Consider the following 23,276-nt stretch of genomic DNA (forward strand, 5'->3'; position numbering starts at 1 on the left):
ATTATCTATTAATTTTTCTTTTAAATAGATATATATTTTTTTAATATATATATATATATATATATAATAGGAAACCATTTCTTGCGAAAAATTCGATAGCCACAAAAATACGTGAAAAATTTCCGGAAACTAAAATTGAAATAGCATCTCGCCTTCTCTATTGATATCTCTAATATCAATGCATTTATCATATTTAATTACGATTTCAATTTAATATGATATTTTAAAAAAAATGGGTCATTTAATATGATAAGAATTTATCGTTAATATTCTTTCTCGACTAGGATACTCTACAAATTTATGTGGCGAAGAAGCACGTGTTATGGAAAAGAGATATGAAGATAAACAAAAGTCATAGTACCACGACTACCAAACATAAGAGCTGCCAAATTAGACTTGTAGATGGTGGAGTGACCTAATTAATCGAAAGCAAATATATTTACCCTTGTTCCTCCACTAAGAGGAAGACAAAAGTTCTATGTCATATGAACATGTTTTTCTTTCCTACATAATGCTTCACACTGTTAGTGTACCCATAAAGCGAGCATTTTCTTTTATTTTTTGAGTCAAGCATCATGCGTGTTTTGAATTTAAGTTCGTTCTTTTAAATCTGATATGGATGTAAGATTGGGTGCTTTATCTTATAAATATACATGAATAATTTGTGACTCAAAGAAGTAATCAATGACTAAAATGGTTATACAAGTGTATGAAATTCCACTTATAAAATTAGTAATTTAGTGGCATGATAAAATAAATAAATAAATAAAAATTTCCGTTCAGCAAATTTCTATTGGCATTGTTAGAATTGATGATGTGTGTTGACAAGTGCTTTGTGGTTCTGAACATGTCATATATATTTGATATATGTGAATTGTTTTTGAAACTTTATGATTATGATATGATATGTATATGTTACAATATGTGAATGATATGATAACTCTTATGGTATGATGCGTTAGATGCTATGTTTGTGGTAGGTTACGGGAAAAGCGTGATAAACGTAATGTAACGATATGACTAAGACATATTCATAAAACGATATGGTTAGGTTATATATAGAAAACAATATGATTATGATATGATGATAAAACAATATGGTTAAGATACATTTATAAATGATATAGCTAGAATACGTTCACGAAACGATATGAGTAGGATGCGTTCATGAAATGTTATGGTTAGGATACGTTTGGGAAACGTTATGACTAAGATATGTTCATGTGACTAGATTGTGAATATTTTTTTACATATCCTAAGATAATGTTATAATATGTAGTAACTCATGCTATGAACTCGACACTGGTATTTACACAAAAATGGAACATGTTGCTTTGATATACTCTATTTTGAAGGTCTGAAACAATTTAGAAATTGTTGTGGGAAAGCACGAATAGCGGTTAGTAAATCATTCCTATTCGCAAAAAGGGGCACTTAGCCTTGGAGAGCGCCAAAAACGGAAAAATTGTAAAAAAACGAAAAGAGAAGTGGCAATTAGTGTCGTGACCCTCATGTGCAGACAAGAAAAGGTGACGACATGGTAGTGGCGCCCAACCGACTACGGGAAGACCGAGACAAGACGAGTGTCATGATGCGAACGAGGAGGATGGTCCATCATCTAACACATCACAAAGCTTTGCATGAAAGATGAGTAGTAGCATAGGCAAGATAGAGGCAAGGATGTCAACGTGAGTGACAGAGATAGGCCTTTTGAAGGACCAAGTAGGTCTCAGGCCTTAACCTTGAAAGTTGGGATTCGGGAGGGAATTTGGACATGCGGTTGTGGAGTCAAATCTGTCCATATGAAATATGGAAGCTCCCCAAATGTGGTGTCAATCAAACACCGGACGAGCTCTTCACAATATCGTATGTCCGTTCGCCAAAATCATATCTATATCCACCAGATTTGAAATGCTTCAAAATGTACCTTCGAGAGAGGCATGATGTCAGCTCTCCACCACCTCTGAGCCCTATGGCCTAATTGAGCTACCTTGTGGCACATACAATTGTCACAATGAGGGCGAGCATTGTGAGACGAGTGTCTCGAGCGACTTCCTTTGAAACGAATTTTTTCAAGGATAGTGCTGGACGACACGGGTGTGCCGACATTGTGCCCTAGCCCATGTGTCAGAGGTTGAATCATACACCCGATATTAGTACAGAGTCCATAAATGATATGGAATGGACATGAGAGGGTCCAAGGCCTCGATAAAACCTAGATGGATGGATGGATGTTCGAGATGTCTTGATCTTATGAACGACGCATGGGCCCATTTTCGATCGGCATGACTGAGTGAGTTATGATGGCCAATGACATCCCGTGACTTGGGATAGTGTCAAGACATATGGGCAATGTTAATTGGAAACATAGATGATATTGAGATGCGACGTTGCATTGAGAGACCTTGGCTTCAAGTAAAAGCAAGGTTGAGCCAAATGACTTGGTCTAGTGTAGAGATGTAATGACCCTAAATTTCTACATACTCAGAGTCACTACTAACGTCTCATGTTCATCTCTAATGCAGAATATAACTCTAAAAATGTTCATCTTTATTAGTGGAAAAATTTAAAACTTCAGAATACGTTAAAACACTAGAAAACACTGCCGGACTTACGTGTTTCAAACATCATGCTGGAGTTCAAAATAAGATAAAAACAATTACAAATTAAATAATTTAAATAAATAAAATGCAAAACACCATATTCTAACCAAGACTAGGAATTTTAAATATGCAACTACCCTATGCACGCACCACAGTCTTTGATCACGATGCCGCCGTCAACTGTACATGGGCGCCTTGCCTTTACCTGAAAAACAATATGACACACGGCAGAAATACTCAGTAAGTGGCCCCACTATAGGGGTCATGCTAATGCAAACACATGCAATCATGAATTAGGGACTTATCTCTAATCATCTTAAGGGTAACCTCCAGTCTCGAACAAATTGGATGTGTAGTACTTCCCTACACACCACTCACACGTGCAAGTGTGAATCTCTAGGGCGCTCGCACACCCCCTGGACCATCTGGTCAAGCTAATTTGTAGCGACGTCCGGAGGTCAGTGGAACCCCATAGTGTCATGCACCTCATGAACACCCTTATCTGTGTGCATTCGCGCTCATCATACAGTGCACGCCCACACTCATCATCTCTAGGGGAAGTAGCCCTATGCTTATGAACATAAAATATGCATGAGGTCCCTCTAAGTCCAATTATACGTCTCTTCTGACACAACCCTCTAGTCTCATCTCTTGGTTAAACTATGTAACACGTGCTCGTGGATATTTACATTAATATCATTTTCATACTCTTAGGGTTGTGTCCTATGTCGATCTAACGACATGATGCAATATGGCAAACAACATCGTAAGACATGTTCAACATGGTAAACATCATCATGTTAATAACATCGTTATGCATACATCATACTCATCATAGAAGCCATTAAGTGCATCAAATATAACATGTACGTCATGCATTGAAATATAAATAACGTACAATTAACATACAGCGCAACACAAGGTCATACTTATACATCATCATAAATCAAACAATATTTAGCCTATCCTATAGTAAGGCCACTTACTTGGTTGGCCTTAGCCGAAGTATTCCCTAATTAGCTAAACATAAGCTCCCGTTTCGTGAGAGCTGCTTCCTACGTTGTCGGGGTTTGTTTCCTATCACTCCGTTTGCTACCTTCCATTAGTATTTCACAATTAATTTACCAATAATTCAATAAATGTGAAATACGGCTCTAAAACGGCCTTTGATACCTTAATCGGGGCCAAAAATAGGTCTGGGAGGGTCGAAACAGTGGAAATTGGGCCGAAAATAGATGAGCCGAGCTGAACAGCCGTGGGAGCTGCTGGAGGAGTCGCCGGAGCGTCACCGGAGGGAGCCCAAGCTGTTTGCGCCGAGCCGAGCCGAGGGACCGTCTGCGCCACTATGTGACACATGGCAGCAACAGAACGAGCCACGTCGTGCGGTAGCGTCGGGTCGAGACGTGGGTCACAGTTTGGTTCGGGTCGCGGTTTGGGTCGCGGGCTGCAGAAGGCTACTAGGCCAGACTAATTGTTGGGCCTCGGCTTACTGGGCTGGGCTGCAAGTGTTTTGGGTTGCAGGCCGGTTTGATTGGACTGTGGGTCTGGTCTCGGGTTGGTTCAGCTGAACCGTAGCTTCTGGGCTGGTTTGAGGTTTAAGCGGCTGTAGTTGGGCTGGGCCGACAGCAGAGGCCGAGGGAAAGAAGTCGGGTTGGCTCTCTCGGGTTCTGGATTTGGGTTGACTCGGATTGGTGGATCTCGTCTTCCTTACCCGACTTCAGCTGATTTTCTGGTGCATTTTCTCTCTCCTTTCCGCAGCATTTCCGTTGCCGATTTCAGTCCTCTTTCTTCCTTTTCCTCTTTGTTTGTTGTCCTTCTTTCCTTTCTGGGAGTTTTGCAGCCTAAAAGTTCCTAAAACCACATATCTAAGAACGTTTAGGAAAACTCAATTTTTCGACCTTAGTTACCAACAACGGCGCTTACGAAAAGGCACAAAACGTACCTTGAGTTATTGTGCTTTAGTTAGGGATCCTTCTCATGGTGGTAACTGAGAGTTTGGCGTCGATTTTAGGGTGGTTTGGGGCTCGTCAGAGGAATTGGAAACTCGTCGACGTTATTCGAAATCTCTCTCTCTCTCTCTCTGTCTCTCTCTCGTATTTTCGTCTTTTTCTCTATTTGCAGGTACTCTGATCAATTTTGGGAGTCGTGGACTGAAGGCTGAGTGAGGTGTGGTAGTCGTTTCACGTGGGGTCCGTGAAACTCGGTGGTCATCGAAAAACTCTCAAGTTTTCTAGCGACAAGTTTTTTTTTTCTTTTTCTTTTTTTTTTCCTGAGTCGTTTTATTATCTACCCCTAAAAAGAACTTTCGTCTTCGAAAGTCTCAAACTCTTGTATTAGCTCGGGTATTTTTCTCTTATTTAATTCTAACACTCCCACGTGGCTTCCTCGTTGTGGTGACTCCGCCACAGTACCTTAACGAACGCAATGTTCCTGTTGCGTAAGGTTTTCACTAGTTTTTCCTCGTAGCTCAGATCTTCATTGAGTTGGAGTGGTTCATAGTCTATTACGTGGATAGGGTCCGTAATGTACTACCTCAGCATCAACACGTGAAATACATCATGTACTCTTAAGAGAGCTGGAGGTAGGGCTAACTTATACGCTACTAGACCAACTCACTCTAGGATCTCGAATAGTTCAATGAATTTAGGACTTAACTTGCCCTTACGTCCGAATCTCAACACACCTTTCGAAGTGATACCTTGAGGAATACCGGGTCCCCTATCTCAAACTCCAAGCTTTTATGCCTTACATCGGCATAGCTTTTCTATCTACTTTGAGCGGTATGCATCCGAGCTCGAATTTTCTGGACAGCCTCATTGGTGAGTCGAACCAAATGGGGTCCTACTAACTCTCTCTCTCCTACTTCGTCTCAACATAGTGGGGACCTACACAGTTTTCCGTACAGAGCCTCAAACGGTGCCATTCCAATAGTTGCTTGGAAGCTGTTATTGTACGAAAATTCCATCAGGTGGAGTTTGGAATCCCAACTTCCCTTAAAATCTAGTATGCAAGCGCATAACATGTCCTCTAGAATTTGGTTTAAATGCTCTATTTGTCCATCTATTTGGGGGTGAAAGGCAGTACTAAAGTCGAGGTGGGTACCCAGTTCTTTTTTAAGTTCGCGCCAAAATGCTGACGTAAAACGTGGATCCCGATCCGACAATATAGACACTGGACTCCATGTAATCTTACTATCTCTTTCACATACAACTGTGCCCAATTGTCAACTGTATATGTAGCTTTCCCAGGTAGAAAGTGTGCCGACTTGGTCAACCTATCAACAACTACCCAGATCACTGTATAGACTTTGGGTGTTTTGGGTAATTCTACTATGAAGTCCATCGCTATGTTTTCCCACTTCCACTCCGGTATGCTTAGGGGCTGCAACAACCCCGCCGCCTTTTATCTTGGAGCTTTCACCTGTTGACAAACTAAGCACTTGCTCACAGACTCGGCCACATCCTTCTTCATGCTCTTCCACCAAAAGTGTTGTTTTAAATCTTGGTACATCTTAATACCTCCTGGATGCATGGCAAACGGCGAGTTGTGAGCTTCCGTCAGTATCTCTTTCCTTAAATTTTCTATTGTCGGAACACATAAGTGTCCCTGATACAATAGTCCTTCATCCGAAGACTTCGAGAATCCATCTACTGGACTTTCATCTAGCTGTCCTAGGACTTTTTGTAGGTTAGGATCCTCGTGTTGGGAGGTAATAATTCTCTGCCTAAGCGTAGGTTGTACTGTGAGTCGGGCCAACTGTGCTATGACTCCCTCGGTCGCTACAGCTATGTTGGCTCGCTCGAACTCTCTTTGTACCCTTACTTCCCTCGTAATGAGGGCCGACGAGTGGACCGTCTTTCTGCTCAAAGCATCTGCGACCATGTTTGCTTTTTCAGGATAGTACTAGATATCTACCTCATAATCCTTCACCAATTCTAACCACCTTCTCTGCCTCATGTTTAACTCTTTCTGGGTGAAGAAGTATTTTAAACTTTTATGGTCGGTAAAAATTTGAGTTTTCTCTCCATATAGGTAATATCGCCAGATTTTCAGCGCGAACACTACAGCAGCCAACTCTAGGTCGTGGGTAGGGTAGTTCTTTTCATATTCCTTAAGTTGACGAGATGCGTATGCGACAACCTTGTCATGTTGCATTAATACACATCTCAGTCCTTTCATGAAGGCATCACTATAAATCACATACCCTTCTGAGCTCTCGGGTACTATCAGTACCGGGAGGGTTACCAAATCTCTCTTTTAAGTTCTGGAAGCTTGCCTCACAAGCATTATCCCATTTAAATGGTACCTTTTTTTGTTAGCTTTGTAAAAGGCGAGGATATTCTAGCGAAGTCCAGCATGAACCTTCGATAGTATCGCGCCAATCCTAGGAAACTCCTTACTTCCGTTACCGTAGTTGGGCGTTCCCACTTTGTGATCGCTTCGACCTTGGTGGGATCTACAGATATTCCATCCTTTGACACTATGTGTTCTAGGAAAGAGACTTATCATAACCAAAATTCGCATTTGGAGAACTTGACGTACAACTTATGCTCTCTTAGGGTGGTTAGGACTTTTCGGAGGTGTTCCTCATGTTCTAGGTCTGTTTTTTAGTATCTTAGAATGTCATCAATGAACACGATCACAAATATGTCTAGACATTTCTTGAATACTCGGTTCATTAACTCCATAAACACAACTGGGGCATTGGTGGTGCCAAATGACATCACTACGAACTCGTAGTGACCGTACCTTGTCCTAAACGCTATTTTTGGTACGTCTTTTTCATTAATCCTAATTTGGTGGTAACCGGACCGAAGATCTATCTTGGAAAATGTTGTCTCTCTGAGTTGATCGAACAAGTCTTCTATTCTAGGTCGAGGATATTTGTTTTTTATGGTTCTCTTATTTAGCTCTCTGTAATCGATGCACAAACGCATTGATCCATCTTTCTTCTTAATAAACAACACTAGCGCACCCCAGGGGGATACGCTAGGTAATCCTTTATCTAGTAAGTCTTGCAATTGCGCCTTAAATTTCTTCAACTCTGCTGGCACCATGCGATAGGGTGCTTTGGAAATAGGGTTTGTTTCCTATCACACAGTTCGCCACCTTCTGGTAGTATTTCACAATTAATTTACCAATAATTCAATAAATGTGAAATACGGCTCTAAAACGACCTCGGATACCTTAATCAGGACCAAAAACAGGTCCCAGAGGGTCGAAACAGTGGAAATCGGGGCGAAAATAGGTGAGTCGAGCCGAACAGCCGATGGGAGTCGTCGGAGCGTCACCGGAGGAAGCCCGAGCTGTTTGCGCCGAGCTGAGTCGAGGGACCGTCTGCACTGCTGTGTGACACGTGGCGGCAGTAGAACGAGCCACATCGTACGGCAGCGTCGGGTCGAGGCGCGGATCACAATTCGGTTCGGGTCGAGAAACTCATATTTTTACTATTTGAAATTGGTATAACCAATCTTTTACATAAATCATATCTTAGAAAATATAATCCAGTCATATCATAAATCATAAGATTTTCTTATAGTAGGATGTTCTAGATTTTCATCGGTATACAGGTGTCAAATTTAAATTATGAATCTTGAGCATGGGGCGTTATAAATAGTATCAGAGCAACACATCTCCCAATAATATGTGATTCAGGGACGAACCAAAGTGGGAGCTAGTGGACATGTGACACCCAAGTAAAATAGGAGTACATAAATGAATCGAAACCACCTGACTATAGGATAACTAAGAAAGACTTAGAATAATTGAAAGTTATTACCAATACCAATAACGCGTACCTTTCTCGTTCCTTTTCAGTTGCTTAATTCTTTCAAGTTTCTTTCATCGGACTTTTTTTTCCAAAAAGATTATAAAAATTAATCAATATATGATTAATATAATCAAATTATCCAAAATCATATCCCACTATGTGCACTACAAATCTATAGATGCATTTTTCATATGGGAAAATTAGAATTTATGACGTCAACTTAGATTAAAGGATATTGGCGTTAATTTATTCATTTTAAATGAGTTTTAAAATTGCTTACAATCATATTACCTAGTGGAATTTGAGGAGGGCCCATTGTAAACGTTTGAATAGTAATTCCAACTTCAATTCGAGTAACCGATAGTATAAGTGACCTATGATTTAGCTTCCACTCGTTATAGCAAAATGGTTTTAGAAAACGATATTAGAGAAAGTTTTGAAAAACATTTTAAAACCAATTTGAGAAAATAAAATTATAAGCTAGTAAGTAATTAACAACGACACTAACGGCATATAACTTGGGTGGAAAGATTCGAGAACCATTAAATGTATAAGAGAAGTCAATTTCAGAATAATTCAACTTGTTAAAGGCAACTATCAACTAGATTTATAACATCCAAGTTTACCGCTAGTAGATATTGTTTGATTGGTCTGTTACGTATCGTCGTCAGCCTCACGGTTTTAAAACGTGTCTGTTAGGAAGAAGTTTTCACACCCTTATAAACAATGTTTTATTTCCCTCTCTAACCAATATGAGATCTTATAATCCACTCTCTCTAGGATCCAACGTTCTCGTCGGCACTCATTCCCCTCAATGATGTGAGATCTCACAAGATTGATAGCATATAACCTGGGTAGGAAGATTTGACAGTTATTAAATATACGAGAGAAGTCAACTTGAGTATATAATTCAATTGGTTAAGACAATTATCAGCTGCATTGATAGCATATAATCAGAGTAAAAGAATAAGAGGCCAATTTAAGCATAATTCAACCGAGTAAAGGCATCAAAATGTTTAATGGAAAGATATTAGACGATGATTTCGGCCATGTGTCCCACCTTTTGTTACTCTCAAAATCTCCACCCATAGATCCACTCTTGTTGTGCTTATTTATACTCTCAAAAAACCATCCTCCTTTCATATCACATTGCATTATAGGGTCATATCTCCTCCATCCATGGCTGCTCTTCAATCCTTTCACCATCAGGTCACTTCTCTTCACATTTTGGGTTTTCTTCTATCGTAATAGAGTTTAAATATCTACCGAAAATTACCATCACCATCTTCGTAAATAATAATTTATTTTGAAATTGGTAGAGTACGTTGAAAGAAGAGATCGTAGAAACAGAAGGGTTCACTCTAGACGGAGCAGTCGATTGGCACGGTCAACCAGCTATTAAATCAAAATCTGGAACGTGGGTTGCAGCAATTATAATTCTCGGTAAATTATCATTCATCTAATAACAAATATACATTTAATTTTATATATTTAATTTTGACGACCAAATTGATTGAATGGTAATTTGAAATGAAATCATTTATGAAGTTGAGAAGAGGACTCAACAAACAAAATTCTAAGCCTTTTGTATGTGTATTAGTGAACCAAGGACTCGCAACTTTGGCGTTTTTCGGAGTTGGAGTGAACTTGGTGCTATTTCTAACGAGAGTTTTGCAACAAGATAACGCTGATGCGGCTAACAATGTCAGCAAATGGATGGGAACGGTTTATATCTTCTCACTTGTTGGAGCTTTTCTTAGTGATTCTTATTGGGGCAGATATAAAACTTGTGTCATCTTTCAGATCATTTTTGTCATTGTAAGTATTCTTCAACGATGTTTGACATGTGTAATTTGTACACGTTCATATTAACAAGTTTTTAGAAGCTTGAGAATTAATAAATTTATAATTTAGATAAATTAACCTAACATGGAATTAATTTTTTAATCTAAGTTACAGAAGTTTAACCTTTATTCAGAAACTATGGTTAAAGATTAATATTTTAATCAAAAATATGGGTATATGTGGGTTGAGGTAGGGAAATCTTTTGGACCAACCCGAAATTTCGAATTAATTGAGTTGGTGACTTGGCAAACCGAATAGGGTTCACAACTCAATCCCACCGGGATAAATTGAGTTGTTGAGTTGTTTTTTTTTTAATTATTTAAAAAAAAATCATCGTTGTAAAATATATAAGACATTAATAACTAAAATCTCATAAAACTTAAATATTAAAATCATCTGATGTCAAATACTCTTAATTTTCATAATAATTTTAGAAAGTAGGGTTGGGTTATAATTCCTATTCTCCGGTTGGTCGGGTTGACCTGACTAAAAATTATCAACTCGTTGGAACCCAAATTTTTAATTTTCTAAAAATTTAATATAAACCAAATAGAAAAAAGAGTTTAATACAATTCAACGTTTATGGTTTGAGTTGAATAGTTCTAATTGATCGAGTTCTTGGACCATTTAAACCGGTGGATGGAAAGACTAAATATTTGAATATTGTGTTAATTTTAAAAAATGGCAGGGCTTGGTGTCATTGTCCCTCTCCTCCTACCTCTTCTTGATCCGTCCCAAAGGCTGTGGCGATGAACAAACGCCCTGTGGAAGCCATTCCAAATCCGAAATTTCCCTCTTCTACCTTTCCATTTACCTCACAGCTCTTGGCAATGGCGGCTACCAGCCCAACATCGCCACATTCGGCGCCGATCAATTCGATGAAGAGGATCCGAAAGAGGGCCATTCGAAGGTCGCCTTCTTTAGCTACTTCTACCTTGCTTTAAACCTCGGATCCCTCTTCTCCAACACCATTTTAGGGTTTTTTGAGAATGAAGGAATGTGGGCTCTCGGGTTCTGGGTCTCCGCCGGGTCCGCTCTCGTTGCGCTGCTCTTGTTCCTTGCTGGAACTCCGCGGTACAGGCATTTCAAGCCCTCTGGAAACCCCCTTACCAGAGTATGTCAAGTCGTCGTCTCGGCGGCGAAGAAATGGCGGGTTAGGGTTCCTATTGGAGGAGAGGGGTTGTTTGAGAACGATCGGAAGCAGAGCCCTAACAGTGGCTGCCGGAAGATTCTCCACACTCATGGATTCAAGTAAGTGAGACGATTTTACCATTTTCTGAATTGAAGTTTGTGTTTCTGTACATTGTTATATGTTTCTTTCAATTCTTAGACGTGATAGGTTTTGATTCATTCACTTGAGCTTTTGGTTGAATGGTGATTGGTATTAGCTATAGAACCTTTAAATTTACAGTATTCTATTAGCTTAAGATTAAGATTTTGGGTTTAATGGTAGTTTAACGCTTTGGTCTATTGTGAACTTTTGATCATGAGAATTAAGCTCTTATGTTTTCTGTTTCTTGTTAAGAAGTGTAGAAGTGTTTGAAAACAAAACGTTTTAGGAGTTTATTAGGAAGAACAAAGGAACAAGAGAAACAGTAAAGAATAAGATGCCAAACAAAGAGTAGCCGCCAATCTCACCGCTAGGAGATATTGTTCTCTTTGAGCTTTCTCTCAAGAATTTAAGACGCGTGAGAAGTTTTCACACTCTTATAAGCAATGTTTCAGTCTCCTCTTCAATTAATGTGGGATCTCACAATCCACCTCTCTTGAAGGTCCAGTGTCTTCGGTGGCACACCGCTCGATGCCTGGCTTTGATACCATTTGTAACTGCTCAAGCCCACCGCTAGCAAAAATTGTTCTCTTTGGGCTTGCCTTCAAGGTATTAAAACACATCTACTAGGGAGAGGTTTCCAGACCCTTATAAAGAATGTTTCGTTCTTCTCTCCAACCAATGTGGTATCTTACAATCCACCTCCTTTGGAGGTCCAGCGTTCTTGCTGGCACACCACTCGGTGCCTGGCTTTGATGCCATTTGTAACCGCCCAAGCCCACCGCTAGCAAATATTCTCCTCTTTGGGATTTTCCTTCTCCACACCCTTATAAAGAATGTTTTGTTCCCCTTCTCCAACTGATGTGGGATCAATGATGGAACTGGAGACGAAAAAAGTTTCCTAAGCATAGTTGTTGGGAAGGATAAACAGATAAACAAACAAGAGAAAGTATGTTTGGTTGACTACTTTTTAATAATTGTCTCCTCTTAATAAGACAATGAGGATGTGAATAATCGTACAATGATTTTAATGTTACTAGTCGCTCAATCACAGTTCTTAGAGAGTTACAAAAGAAGTAACAAGAAATGAGGAATGGAAACATGATCAAATGGGTGTATGTTAATTCTTTCTTGTCATTTCTGCAAAAATTACAGGTTCTTGGATAAAGCAGCCTACATCTCTTCGAGGGATTTAAGCGATCGAGAGGAAGAAGTGAACAATCCATGGCGCCTCTGCCCAATCACCCGAGTAGAAGAAGTAAAATGCATTCTAAGACTGATCCCAATCTGGCTCTGCACCATGATCTACTCAGTTGTCTTCACCCAAATGGCCTCGCTCTTCGTCGAGCAAGGTGCAGTCATGAAAACCACCATCTCAAACTTCCACATCCCACCCGCAAGCATGTCGAGCTTCGACATTCTCAGCGTCGCCCTCTTCATCTTCCTCTACCGCCGCATCCTCGATCCATTCATTGGAAAACTGAAAAACTCCAGCTCCAATGGGCTGACAGAGCTACAACGGATGGGGGTTGGGCTGATCATCGCCATGATGGCAATGGTCTCGGCAGGCATTGTTGAGTGCTACAGACTCAAATACGCCCAAGCTGACTGTGGAGGATCAGGATCGAGCTCCTTGAGCATCTTTTGGCAAGTTCCACAATATGCATTGATAGGAGCCTCAGAAGTTTTCATGTACGTGGGTCAGCTTGAGTTCTTCAATGCACAAGCACCGGATGGGCTGAAGAGCTTTGGGAGTGCGCTATGTATGAGCTCGATCTCGTTAGGGAACTATGTTAGCAGCATGTTGGTGACAATGGTGATGAAGATTTCAACGGCGGATCACATGGCTGGTTGGATCCCAAGCAACCTCAACAAAGGGCATTTGGACAGGTTCTACTTTCTTCTTGCTGCCTTGACTGTGATTGATTTTGTGATCTACATTGGTTGTGCTAAGTGGTACAAGTGCATCAAATTGGAACACAAATATGAACAAACTGAAGAACAACCAGAAAGCTTGAGGGTATGAAATATTATTGAGTTAACCCTTTGAAATAAGATCTGGAGAGAAAGGGGGTCCTTCCATTCTAGCTCGTTCTTCAACTTTACAAATAGAATGTGAAATAACATATCATAGATACAACACATGAATAGTATGCAATTAGTGGTCTTGTAATGAGTTATTTTTAATAATAATTTTGATTATTTTATTTACAATTTAATATTATCCCTTGTAAGTAAATGAAAGGTTATTAGTGTAATCTTGAATAGTATGCGACTAGCATACGAGTGGATCACGTTGAAATAGTAACCTAAATGATCAATAGTATATGGACAGGTTTGGTGTCTTATTTTGGTAACATTATTGATACGGTTCACTTTGTAATCGTTACAAACAATTTGATTTGAATCGTTTATGTGTAGATAAGTGAGTCAAAGTATCACATGCAATTAGTTTGTAGAATACTATTAATTGGGAAGATTAATATTTCGAAGGTCGATCATATGCAACTTGATCTTAATCCTGAATGTGGAATGAATTCCTTTTTGTGAGGGTTTGTCCTTTTATGTGTAGGGGGAAGAGCTGGGAATATAACTCCCATATAAGAATAAGTAAATGAGTAGGTCTTTAACGTGTTGATTTTGGTAAGACACCCTCACCCATGACAACTTTTAAAGTGTTGATTTTGGTAAGACACCCTCGCCCATGGCAACGATTTAGTAAATTATTTTCAAAATATTTTTTTGCACTTAGTAGATAGGATATACATGTAGTAGCTACTTTCTTTTGAAAGGAAAATAGGGTCGTTGCAGTTGTATCAGAACTCTATTGATTAGCCTACGATGTAGGCTCAACATGTTTCCATGACCATGCAACAAACGATCCATCACCGTCATGCATACCCTATGAAAGATAATGAGCGATGTTGCCATGTTATGTTATGATTTAATATGCATGGAATGTGAATGCTATGTGATGAATCAATGATTTCAAACATGTTTTGATTTAGCAAGATTTGTACTATGATTGTGGAGCTGTGGTCTCATGAAAAGAGGTTAGTAGGATATTTAACACTACTATACACGTGAAAATGATTTTACCAAGGAAGGTTAGATGTCTCGAAACATAGTTAAATGGTATAGTGAAATGACCAGAGAGGTGAGAAAAATGTACCAACATATACTAGTGAGTAAGTTGCTTTAAATGAAAAAGTCCCTAGAGGGCACGGTAGAAAATAATATCTTATAGGTTGTTATAGACATCGAGAGTGCTAGTGTTGAAATAAATTTTTTTTTACTCGATCACAACAAGAATTCATCCGATCCAAAATTCATCCAAAATTAAAAACTTACAAAAATTTTCAGCTTCTTGACATTCAATGGAATGCTACCTTTTTCACCTTGGGTTGACTTTGACCAACTTTTTAAAATTTTCACTATTCTCTTTTATATTTTCCTTGAGTTACTCAATAAAGTCCTAGAAGTTCAACTTTAAAAAGAGAAAAGCGAGTATTTAATTTCTTGTCGGGCTTGGATGTTACAACTGAAGACCTTTCTATCAGGTTGTCTAACAAGATTTAGTTTTTACATGAATTTGTGTGTCGAGAGAAAGAATCAAGAAATTAGAGGCATACTTGAGACTTCATCATTTCAAAATGAATCCTTAAGATTGAGGAGAAGATAATGAAGAAATCTCATGAAGGAATTGAGAGCTAAAAGTGTCTTGAACGTTCAAACCAATAACGAGTTTCTGAGTTTCTTCTCCGGCGAGATTTAAGTTTTTCGACAAATTTTAGAAGCTTATAACTTGGGCTACAGTCCACAAGAAGTTATGAAACTAATCTCTAGCTCTTCCTTGATTCACTATCTTTAAGTTTCACGAGAAAATCGAGGGACAAAATAACATGTATTGAGCAGTAGAAGGTGACTTTCAAAGCAAGAAGCATCACGAAATAGACAATGGAGGAAGAATTTACAGCGTTGGAGAAAAATCAAACTTGAAAAAATAGTGTCAAGACTAGAAAATGCAAGGGTTTACAAAATAAAGCGTCCCTCGAATGAATTAGACTGTGATGAAACATTAGTCTAATGGTGAATATCACTATCGTACAAGTACCTCCAGTACTTACAATGAATAAAGATGGAAAATTATGACAGATGGATATAAAAATGCTTTCATAATACCCAAAGATCAAGCACTAGGTATGTGTTCAAGCTTGATTCGGGAGTAATTTCTTGATGTAATAAAAGACAACCAATAGTACTATTGTCAACTACAGAAATAGAGTACAGATCTATAGCTGAAGTAGCTAAAAAAAGCGAAACTCTTGACTATGAATTTGAACTAGAAAGTTGACTATTCATTACCACTTTATTGCGACAACCAATATCAGATATTTCATGCTAGAACAAACCATGTGGAGGTGCATTACCATTTTATCAGAGAGAAAGTCCTGAAAAAAAATAAGAATATGAATGACCAACACGCAGACTTGTTGAATATCGGTAAATATGAGGGCTTTCGTTGTCAACTCATATGGTGTGACAATCAACTCATATGGTGCGACGAACGAGGACTACTGAAGAGGGGATTGATAAAATATCATCACTAGCTCGATAGGATATGATTAATTAAAATAGAAAATAATAAGAATTAAATATAAAGGAATAAGGTTTAGAAATCTGACTCGCACACGGCGCTAGTCTATCCTTTACCAACGACGTATTTTCCCATTTTGATTTTTGTAGATCAAACTCAAAAATCCGAGCTCTATCAATGGCGGGGGACAATCGCCATAGATAAACTCCTCCAGCTCAACCTCAAACTGCGTTAATTCCTTCGCCCTACTTCCCTTTGCCGCTGGACATGGCTGCCTCGCTTGTCCTTCCCTCCTGTCCTTCCTTCTCTTACTCCGCCGCATCTTCCTCCTCCGCCTACCACGCCTCCTTTATAACCCGCAGAAGCAGAGATTTCTTCTCCCACGACTCTCTCTCTCCAACTTGTACTCGTTACACCTTCGTACGCCTCTCTTTCTCTCTACCAATAATTGCATTCTTGTTTCACTCTGGTTTATTTTGAATTACAATTTCTGCAACCTTCTGATTCTGCATGTTTTGATCATTTCGACTTGTGTGTTGTATGGATGGATCGTAATTTTAATTTGTTCTATAAGTTTATTTGTGTTTGTGTGTGGTTTTTATCTGGGGGTTTTTGTGTTGTGTAGAAGTGTAGTCTGCCTGAATCGAGCAGATATGGTACTGGGAAACCAATTGTTCCTATTCTTAATGAGCGTAGTCTACCGGAGTTCTTGGAATCAGCTAGAATGGGGAGACCGGTTGACAGAAGCGTTAATCGTTTAAAATTGTTTTCTGGAACTGCAAATCTTGCTCTGTCTCAAGTAAGTAGAACTGTATTCCGTGTTGTTTCTCAGTATTGTATTGAAACGATTTACGGTTTTATTTTCGCTAAATTTCCGAATCTGTTGTACTTCAATTGTCATTCGTTTGATTGTTCATATGTCGTCATCTTCAATTATTATCGAACGACAGAATCACTCTATTTCAACTTTTTTTTTTTTTTTTTTTTTTTTTTGACAAATGGGAAGATGGAATATTAACCAGTACAGTTCATGTCATCTTGTGAATGTTATTTTTAAATCTAATAATTAGTGTGCGATCAAGTTCCATTAGTGTTATCTTCATTCTCATCGATATAATGAAATGAAACAAAATTCTAAAAGGAATTCACTTCATAGTACACTACATGATCTATGAATATATATTTGTTGATAGGTTACCTCAAAGTTTTGATTCTTGCTCACCTAAAAGTTTCGGTTTGCTGGTCTTATTTTATTGCACATCAGTATTTGAACTTGATTTATACTATTTGATGCCTTCAATTTCCTCAATTATTTGTGTTTGATCTACCCTTCTTTCTATACTGATCTCAGATTTTTGCATGGATGTGCTTTCTAACTTTCCGGTTTTTATTTTTAGGAAGTTTCAAGGTATATGGGTTTGGAACTTTCAAAGGTTAACATTAAGCGATTTGCTGATGGAGAAATTTATGTCCAGTTGAAAGAGAGTGTGAGAGGATGTGATGTTTACATAATACAGCCCACTTGCCCTCCTGCAAATGAGAATCTCATGGAGCTTTTTGTTATGATAGATGCATGTCGGAGGGCGTCAGCCAAAAATATCACTGCAGTAATCCCATATTTTGGATATGCCAGAGCTGACAGAAAGGCAAGTTTAATCTTTAGAATAGTTTGTTGAACCTATAAAAGAAGTTACGTGGCTTAGATACGCCTGGAAAATTATTGATGATGTAAATAGACATGCTGCAATCTCGATTGTAATGTTCTTGATTGAGTTTCAACTTAAATGGGAACCATGAAAGAGTAGAGTACTTAAAATAGTATGTTGAAGATTATAACTAGTTTTTTCCGTCATTTTTATTCTAGTCTCTGATGGTTGTAAAATTATCTGTTGGAATTGTTTTGCCTCACAGACTCAAGGTCGTGAATCAATTGCAGCCAAACTTGTTGCTAATCTTATAACAGAAGCAGGTGCCAACCGTGTTCTTGCTTGTGATCTCCATTCTGGACAGTCGATGGGCTACTTCGATATACCTGTTGATCATGTGTACTGTGAGGTATTTCATATTTAACTCGCTTCTTCCATATATTTGGTTGGGTTTGTAATAACATTAATTTTCTATCTGGTTACCAGCCTGTGATTCTAGATTATCTTGCCAGCAAGACAATTTGTTACGATGATCTGGTTGTGGTCTCTCCCGATGTTGGCGGTGTTGCAAGAGCTCGTGCTTTTGCCAAAAAGCTATCTGATGCTCCTTTAGCCATTGTGGACAAAAGGCGTCAAGCACACAACGTTGCCGAGGTAAACATCCTCCAGAACCATTCTCCCATCCTCTTAGGTTTGGTTCACTTTTGAATCACCAATCATAATCTTTAGTAGCTTTAGAAGGCTGACAAATTTTTAGATGCAAATATGGAACATCATAAGCAAAATATAGTCCTCGATTGGCAGATGAGTACACAATAGGCTCAAGAGTGGCAATACTATGGTCCATGATTGAATGAAATCCAGGCCAAGTATTGAACGTCTTTTTGAAATTCTTTAGGCTACTTGACAGATATGTTGCATTCTTGGATTTATGGACCTTGTTTGTTGTTTCTTGCACATCCAAATGCCAATGCTTGTCGTCTACCTTGCAGGTAATGAACCTTATCGGTGACGTTAAAGGAAAAGTTGCTGTCATGGTGGATGACATGATTGACACTGCTGGTGAGAAGTTGTAGATACCTTTGGATGTTAAAATGCATAATAGTTACTTTTAAGATGCAACTTTTGAAAAATGGTTAAAACAAAAAAAGAAAGAACACAGATCAAAGCTATGTATATTTTCTAGACCCTAAACTTCCAAGAAAAATGTTTATTTGTTTGAAGTTTGAAGTGTTCTCTTATTTTAGACTCTGATTCACAGCAAAGTTGTCTTCACCTGGTGTATATCTTTTATATTTTTGTTCTTGTTTTTGCCTTTCTGGGTGCAGGGACTATTTCAAAAGGTGCTGCTCTTTTACATCAAGAGGGTGCTAGGGAAGTTTATGCTTGCTGCACTCATGCTGTATTTAGGTAATAACATGGTTACAGTATATGATTAATTCCTTTCGAAATTGTATGATTTTTGCACGTTTATTATGTTGTTGATCACCGTGCAGCCCTCCAGCGATCGAGAGGTTATCGAGCGGGTTGTTTCAAGAGGTGATAGTTACAAACACAATCCCAGCAATCACAGAGAACTACTTCCCTCAGTTGACTGTTCTTTCAGTAGCAAATCTGTTGGGTGAAACCATTTGGCGAGTTCATGACGATTGCTCTGTGAGTAGCATTTTTAAATAATCCCAAATTGAAGTGTGTCCAAATAATTCACCCCTTTGAAACAATGCTTACAGATTTCCCCACCTTCTTTCTAGAGCTTTTATCTTGTGAATTTGCTTTTCAAATTACCCATTCTTAATTATTCCTTCTACTTCTCTGTTAGAATAATTTCTTGTACAAATTCCTATTGGGAGTTCTGTAGTTTTTGGCTTCTTTCCTAATTCTCATCTTGCTATTGTTTATTAACAGGTTATTACACCATAGTATTACTAATTTGGCTAATATTTTTCGAGTTAGTCGTGTAATTACAAGCCAAATGAATAATTATTTTTCTATGTTCAACCGTGAGAGTTAAATTTGAATGTTTGACCTTTTAGTAGATGATATGTGTTTCTTTCGGTTGAATTATGTTTAAATTGACAATATTAAACTATTTTAGTTTAGGCTCGTTTAAAATAATTTATAAAATTATTAATAACTAAAATATATTTGAAAAATATTGCAAATTACTTTGTGTGGATCAACTTTAATCTGGAACTTCGATACATTAATTTAACCTGAGTTTCTCTTAAACCATTGTTGCTTGAGGTGGGGAGTGTTTGAGAGTGGCATATGTGTATGTGTATATAGAGTTAAAAAGTAAACTGCGTAACAATAATGTCATATTTGAACGGAAAAATTGTTGAGGAAAATATTTTGTTCTCCATTGATCATCGATTGTCTATCCAGAACTGTCAAATGTTGTCAAATGTCGTCTTCGGTCTAACCGGCTTCCAATAGCTCATCTTTGACTGCCAATTGTCAATTCTTGAGCTTCGGTCTAACCTAAAGACATAGCTCTCTCAACCCACTCATAGGACTAGTTCACCACTCGGAGGTCCCAATTCACCCCTGACCTTCCGTAGAATTATTGATCAACTCGACAAATTGGAGAATAACTAAGGCCTTTGAGCGAGTTTAAAGCTCTATATTCTCTTCACAGAAATTTAGCAAGCACTAGATTACAAGTGTACTTTTATTCTGTATGATTAAAAAATTTATGGATTACATTTGACTAATTTTCTTATAATTTTAAAATAACTCCAGTTTTACAACTTAATCTGCAAGTATTTTATTATTATAATATTCAGTAATGAAATCATGTACCTTAATATCATTATACTTTTAATTGTAGCTTTGTACTTTTTGGTTTATTTGTATGTGACATTTTGAGGGATTTCATTAATGAATTTTGTTATTTAAGACACTCCTTAAAAGCATCAAATATATAATAATGATAAAACTAATAACATTATTATTATTATTATTATTAATTAAATTAGTTTTAAAGTGCGGGCTTAAATTAATAAAATTAGAAGTTGAAGGACGAAAATGAAAATCAAATACGTGGAAGGAAATTAGGGTTTAAAATTGAAAAGGGAATTAGGGTTTCGGCAAAGGGAGCGGTGGGTAAATGGGTTTATAAAAGACCCTCTTTCGCTTCAATTTCCCTCAACTCATCAAACCCTAGGCCTTGGCTTTCCTTCTTTCTCCATCGTTTTCCGCCCAACGGTTAATTGTTTGTTTTTCGTTGATAATTGTTCTTCTCAATCGTCTACTTTGCCTTCACATTGAAGCTGTGAGGAAGATTTCTGTGCCATAGCCGTCCTCTTACGAGGGGTCGTCGGTGATGGCTACACATCCCTCTAAGAAGTTCTGAGCTTTTACCTTCTTTTTTGTTTTTTTGTTTTTTTTGTTTTTTTTTGTTTTGTGATTTCTGTGGCTGTTTTCGTTGTTCTTTCTTGATTCTTTTGTTTTCATAACTGAAAATGCGAGGTGACGATAGAAATTCATGTCTGTCAATCCACTGACTAATTTAGTGTGATGTTACAGTGAATCCCGACAGGTTCCGATCGCTCTTCAATCTTCTCTTCTGTTTTTCTTTTTCTAAGTTTTCAACTGTCTTGTAATTTGCTTTTTCTGAATTAAGATCTAGATATGATTTGATTTTTTTTTCCTTTTTCGTAATTTGTTTTCTTTTGGATCTTCTTATTACTCATGTTTTAGAACATCCTTTTATTTTGAATTTGAATTAGATGGGAATGAGTGATTGGGCATATGATGAATCTCATATAAACAAATGGGTAATTTGCGTCTGAATCATTTCATTGATGCTACATCACCTTGGAGAACTGATGCCCTTTTTATTTGTTTATCGTTTTAACAATTTTCATGCTTTTCTCTTTTGTTATGTGTTTGCTACATAGCCAAGTCGTAGCCCCATTTTTCATCAGGGAAAATTACTGGGTGAATTGTGGCTGTTTTTTGTTGCTACAGGGCTCACTGGAGTTTAATATGATCCATCCAACATGGAAAATTGAACATGGCAGGCATATGAATTGACAGTCACGTGTCTGAATTTTTCTAAGACAGTTGCTTAATCTCGTTTTCTACCCATAATAGTATTCGATCAAGGTTCGAATAGCTTATCTAAATGGCAGTAATAATATCCGAAATATGGATCCATTTAGATTAGCTACTCGAACCTGGAGACGCATTAAGATTAGAATATAAGTCTTGAGCACTCTTTCCAGCTCATCTAATAGAGTTACAAGCAGTCAAGTATTCCATGGAAACCCATTTAAGAAGAGAATATGACAATTAGACTATTGCTAGAGATGTCAATCTTAAGGACGATGGGTTCTAAAAAGTAACATCATGCTGGAGTTTAGTCTTGGTATTTCACCTATGAATCTGTCACACTTGATTTCATAATTTCCATCCCACAAACACATGCCCCGTGACCGGTTCAGCTGCCACAATCATCCATTGCTTTTCTTTATCCAATTAGGAAAAATCAAGTCTCCATTTGGATCATGAATAAGATGAGCCAAACAAACACAGTACAGGGATGAATATGGTTTGAGTATAGAACAGATGTTCTATTGATTTGACATTTTCTTCAGAGATTTTTCGAAGTTTTGGATTAGTTATTGGATTTTTTCTGAGCAACAAGCCTACTTACATGAGAGTCTGACGCATTCAGACGACAATTCAAATAACAAAACCATAGTACTTGACCATGTTTAGTTTGTTAAGTAATTGGAACTATGAGAATGAGGATCTTCTTTCACCCTATAATTTATAAACATCTCCTGGGCTTCTTTATTTGGAACTCTTCCGGCATTCCATGTACCTATTCCCACCCTATAGAAATTCATATTTCCAAAAATCAGTGAGAATCTTAGTAGCATGTCTTAGTGATTCGAATGTTTGTAGTTTTCAGCCAAACCCCAGGTCTTTCGTGTTTATGTACTGAACTTGAGGAGTGTCGAATTTCCCTCGGCTGTGTCTTGGATGGCAACTACTGGGAATGTTTGGGCCATTATAATAGGCGAACATTAACTTCTAAACGGTCTCAATATGATAAACAGGAAATATTTCAATATATATATATAAATCTGAAATAGTTCAATATATATATAAATCTGGATATTGAAATGGGGACAATTTATAACCAATATTTAGTATCAGTAGGATTTAGAATCTAGATTTGTTACGGTGTGCCCAAGCTTTCCCTTGTATCCATGTAATAGGGTCATTGTGTGTCCAAGCATTCCCTTGTATCCCCGTACTAGGGTGTAACGCCCGCTCATCGTCAACGCGATTAACAGGAGTTACCATCATCAACGACAACATACTCTAACACCCAACCATAATCTCAAAATATTTAAAAAAAAACATCCAGTAAAACATTTAAAACCAGTGCTATTTAAACTTAAAACCCAACCATAATCTCAAAATATTTAAAAAAAAACATCCAGTAAAACATTTAAAACCAGTGCTATTTAAACTTAAAACAACCGAAGTAAATTCTTGACAGCGAAAACATAAATATACAAAACAGACA

The 23,276-nt window shown here is 37.9% G+C and overlaps 2 protein-coding genes and 3 non-coding genes across 5 annotated transcripts; all 5 read left to right on the forward strand.

The window, feature by feature from the left end:
- Positions 1-9,552: 9,552 nt before the first annotated feature.
- LOC111451165 (protein NRT1/ PTR FAMILY 7.3-like) lies at positions 9,553-13,945 on the forward strand. The gene is made up of 6 exons (XM_023091513.1): positions 9,553-9,582; positions 9,693-9,816; positions 9,974-10,191; positions 10,907-11,469; positions 12,644-13,556; positions 13,750-13,945. The coding sequence occupies exons 1-5, from the start codon at positions 9,553-9,555 to the stop codon at positions 13,512-13,514; spliced, it is 1,806 nt and encodes a 601-aa protein (XP_022947281.1). The 3' UTR covers positions 13,515-13,556; positions 13,750-13,945.
- A 2,245-nt stretch (positions 13,946-16,190) lies between these two features.
- Positions 16,191-19,660, forward strand: LOC111449590 (ribose-phosphate pyrophosphokinase 1-like). The gene is made up of 8 exons (XM_023089549.1): positions 16,191-16,505; positions 16,711-16,884; positions 17,483-17,731; positions 17,997-18,140; positions 18,218-18,385; positions 18,724-18,793; positions 19,060-19,141; positions 19,228-19,660. Exons 1-8 carry the CDS (start codon positions 16,353-16,355, stop codon positions 19,406-19,408), a joined length of 1,221 nt encoding a protein of 406 aa, XP_022945317.1. The 5' UTR covers positions 16,191-16,352; the 3' UTR covers positions 19,409-19,660.
- Positions 19,661-21,000: 1,340 nt separating this feature from the next.
- On the forward strand, positions 21,001-21,090 carry LOC111454635. Its single transcript, XR_002712467.1, has one exon. It is a non-coding gene; the product is annotated as a small nucleolar RNA U61 (small nucleolar RNA).
- A 107-nt stretch (positions 21,091-21,197) lies between these two features.
- LOC111454646 lies at positions 21,198-21,283 on the forward strand. Its single transcript, XR_002712470.1, has one exon. It is a non-coding gene; the product is annotated as a small nucleolar RNA snoR14 (small nucleolar RNA).
- A 192-nt stretch (positions 21,284-21,475) lies between these two features.
- Positions 21,476-21,570, forward strand: LOC111454630. The gene has a single exon (XR_002712466.1). It is a non-coding gene; the product is annotated as a small nucleolar RNA Z101 (small nucleolar RNA).
- The last annotated feature ends 1,706 nt before the right edge of the window (positions 21,571-23,276 follow it).

The sequence above is a fragment of the Cucurbita moschata genome, unplaced genomic scaffold (genome assembly GCF_002738365.1).
Source record: "Cucurbita moschata cultivar Rifu unplaced genomic scaffold, Cmos_1.0 Cmo_Scf00001, whole genome shotgun sequence".
Taxonomy (NCBI): domain Eukaryota; kingdom Viridiplantae; phylum Streptophyta; class Magnoliopsida; order Cucurbitales; family Cucurbitaceae; genus Cucurbita; species Cucurbita moschata.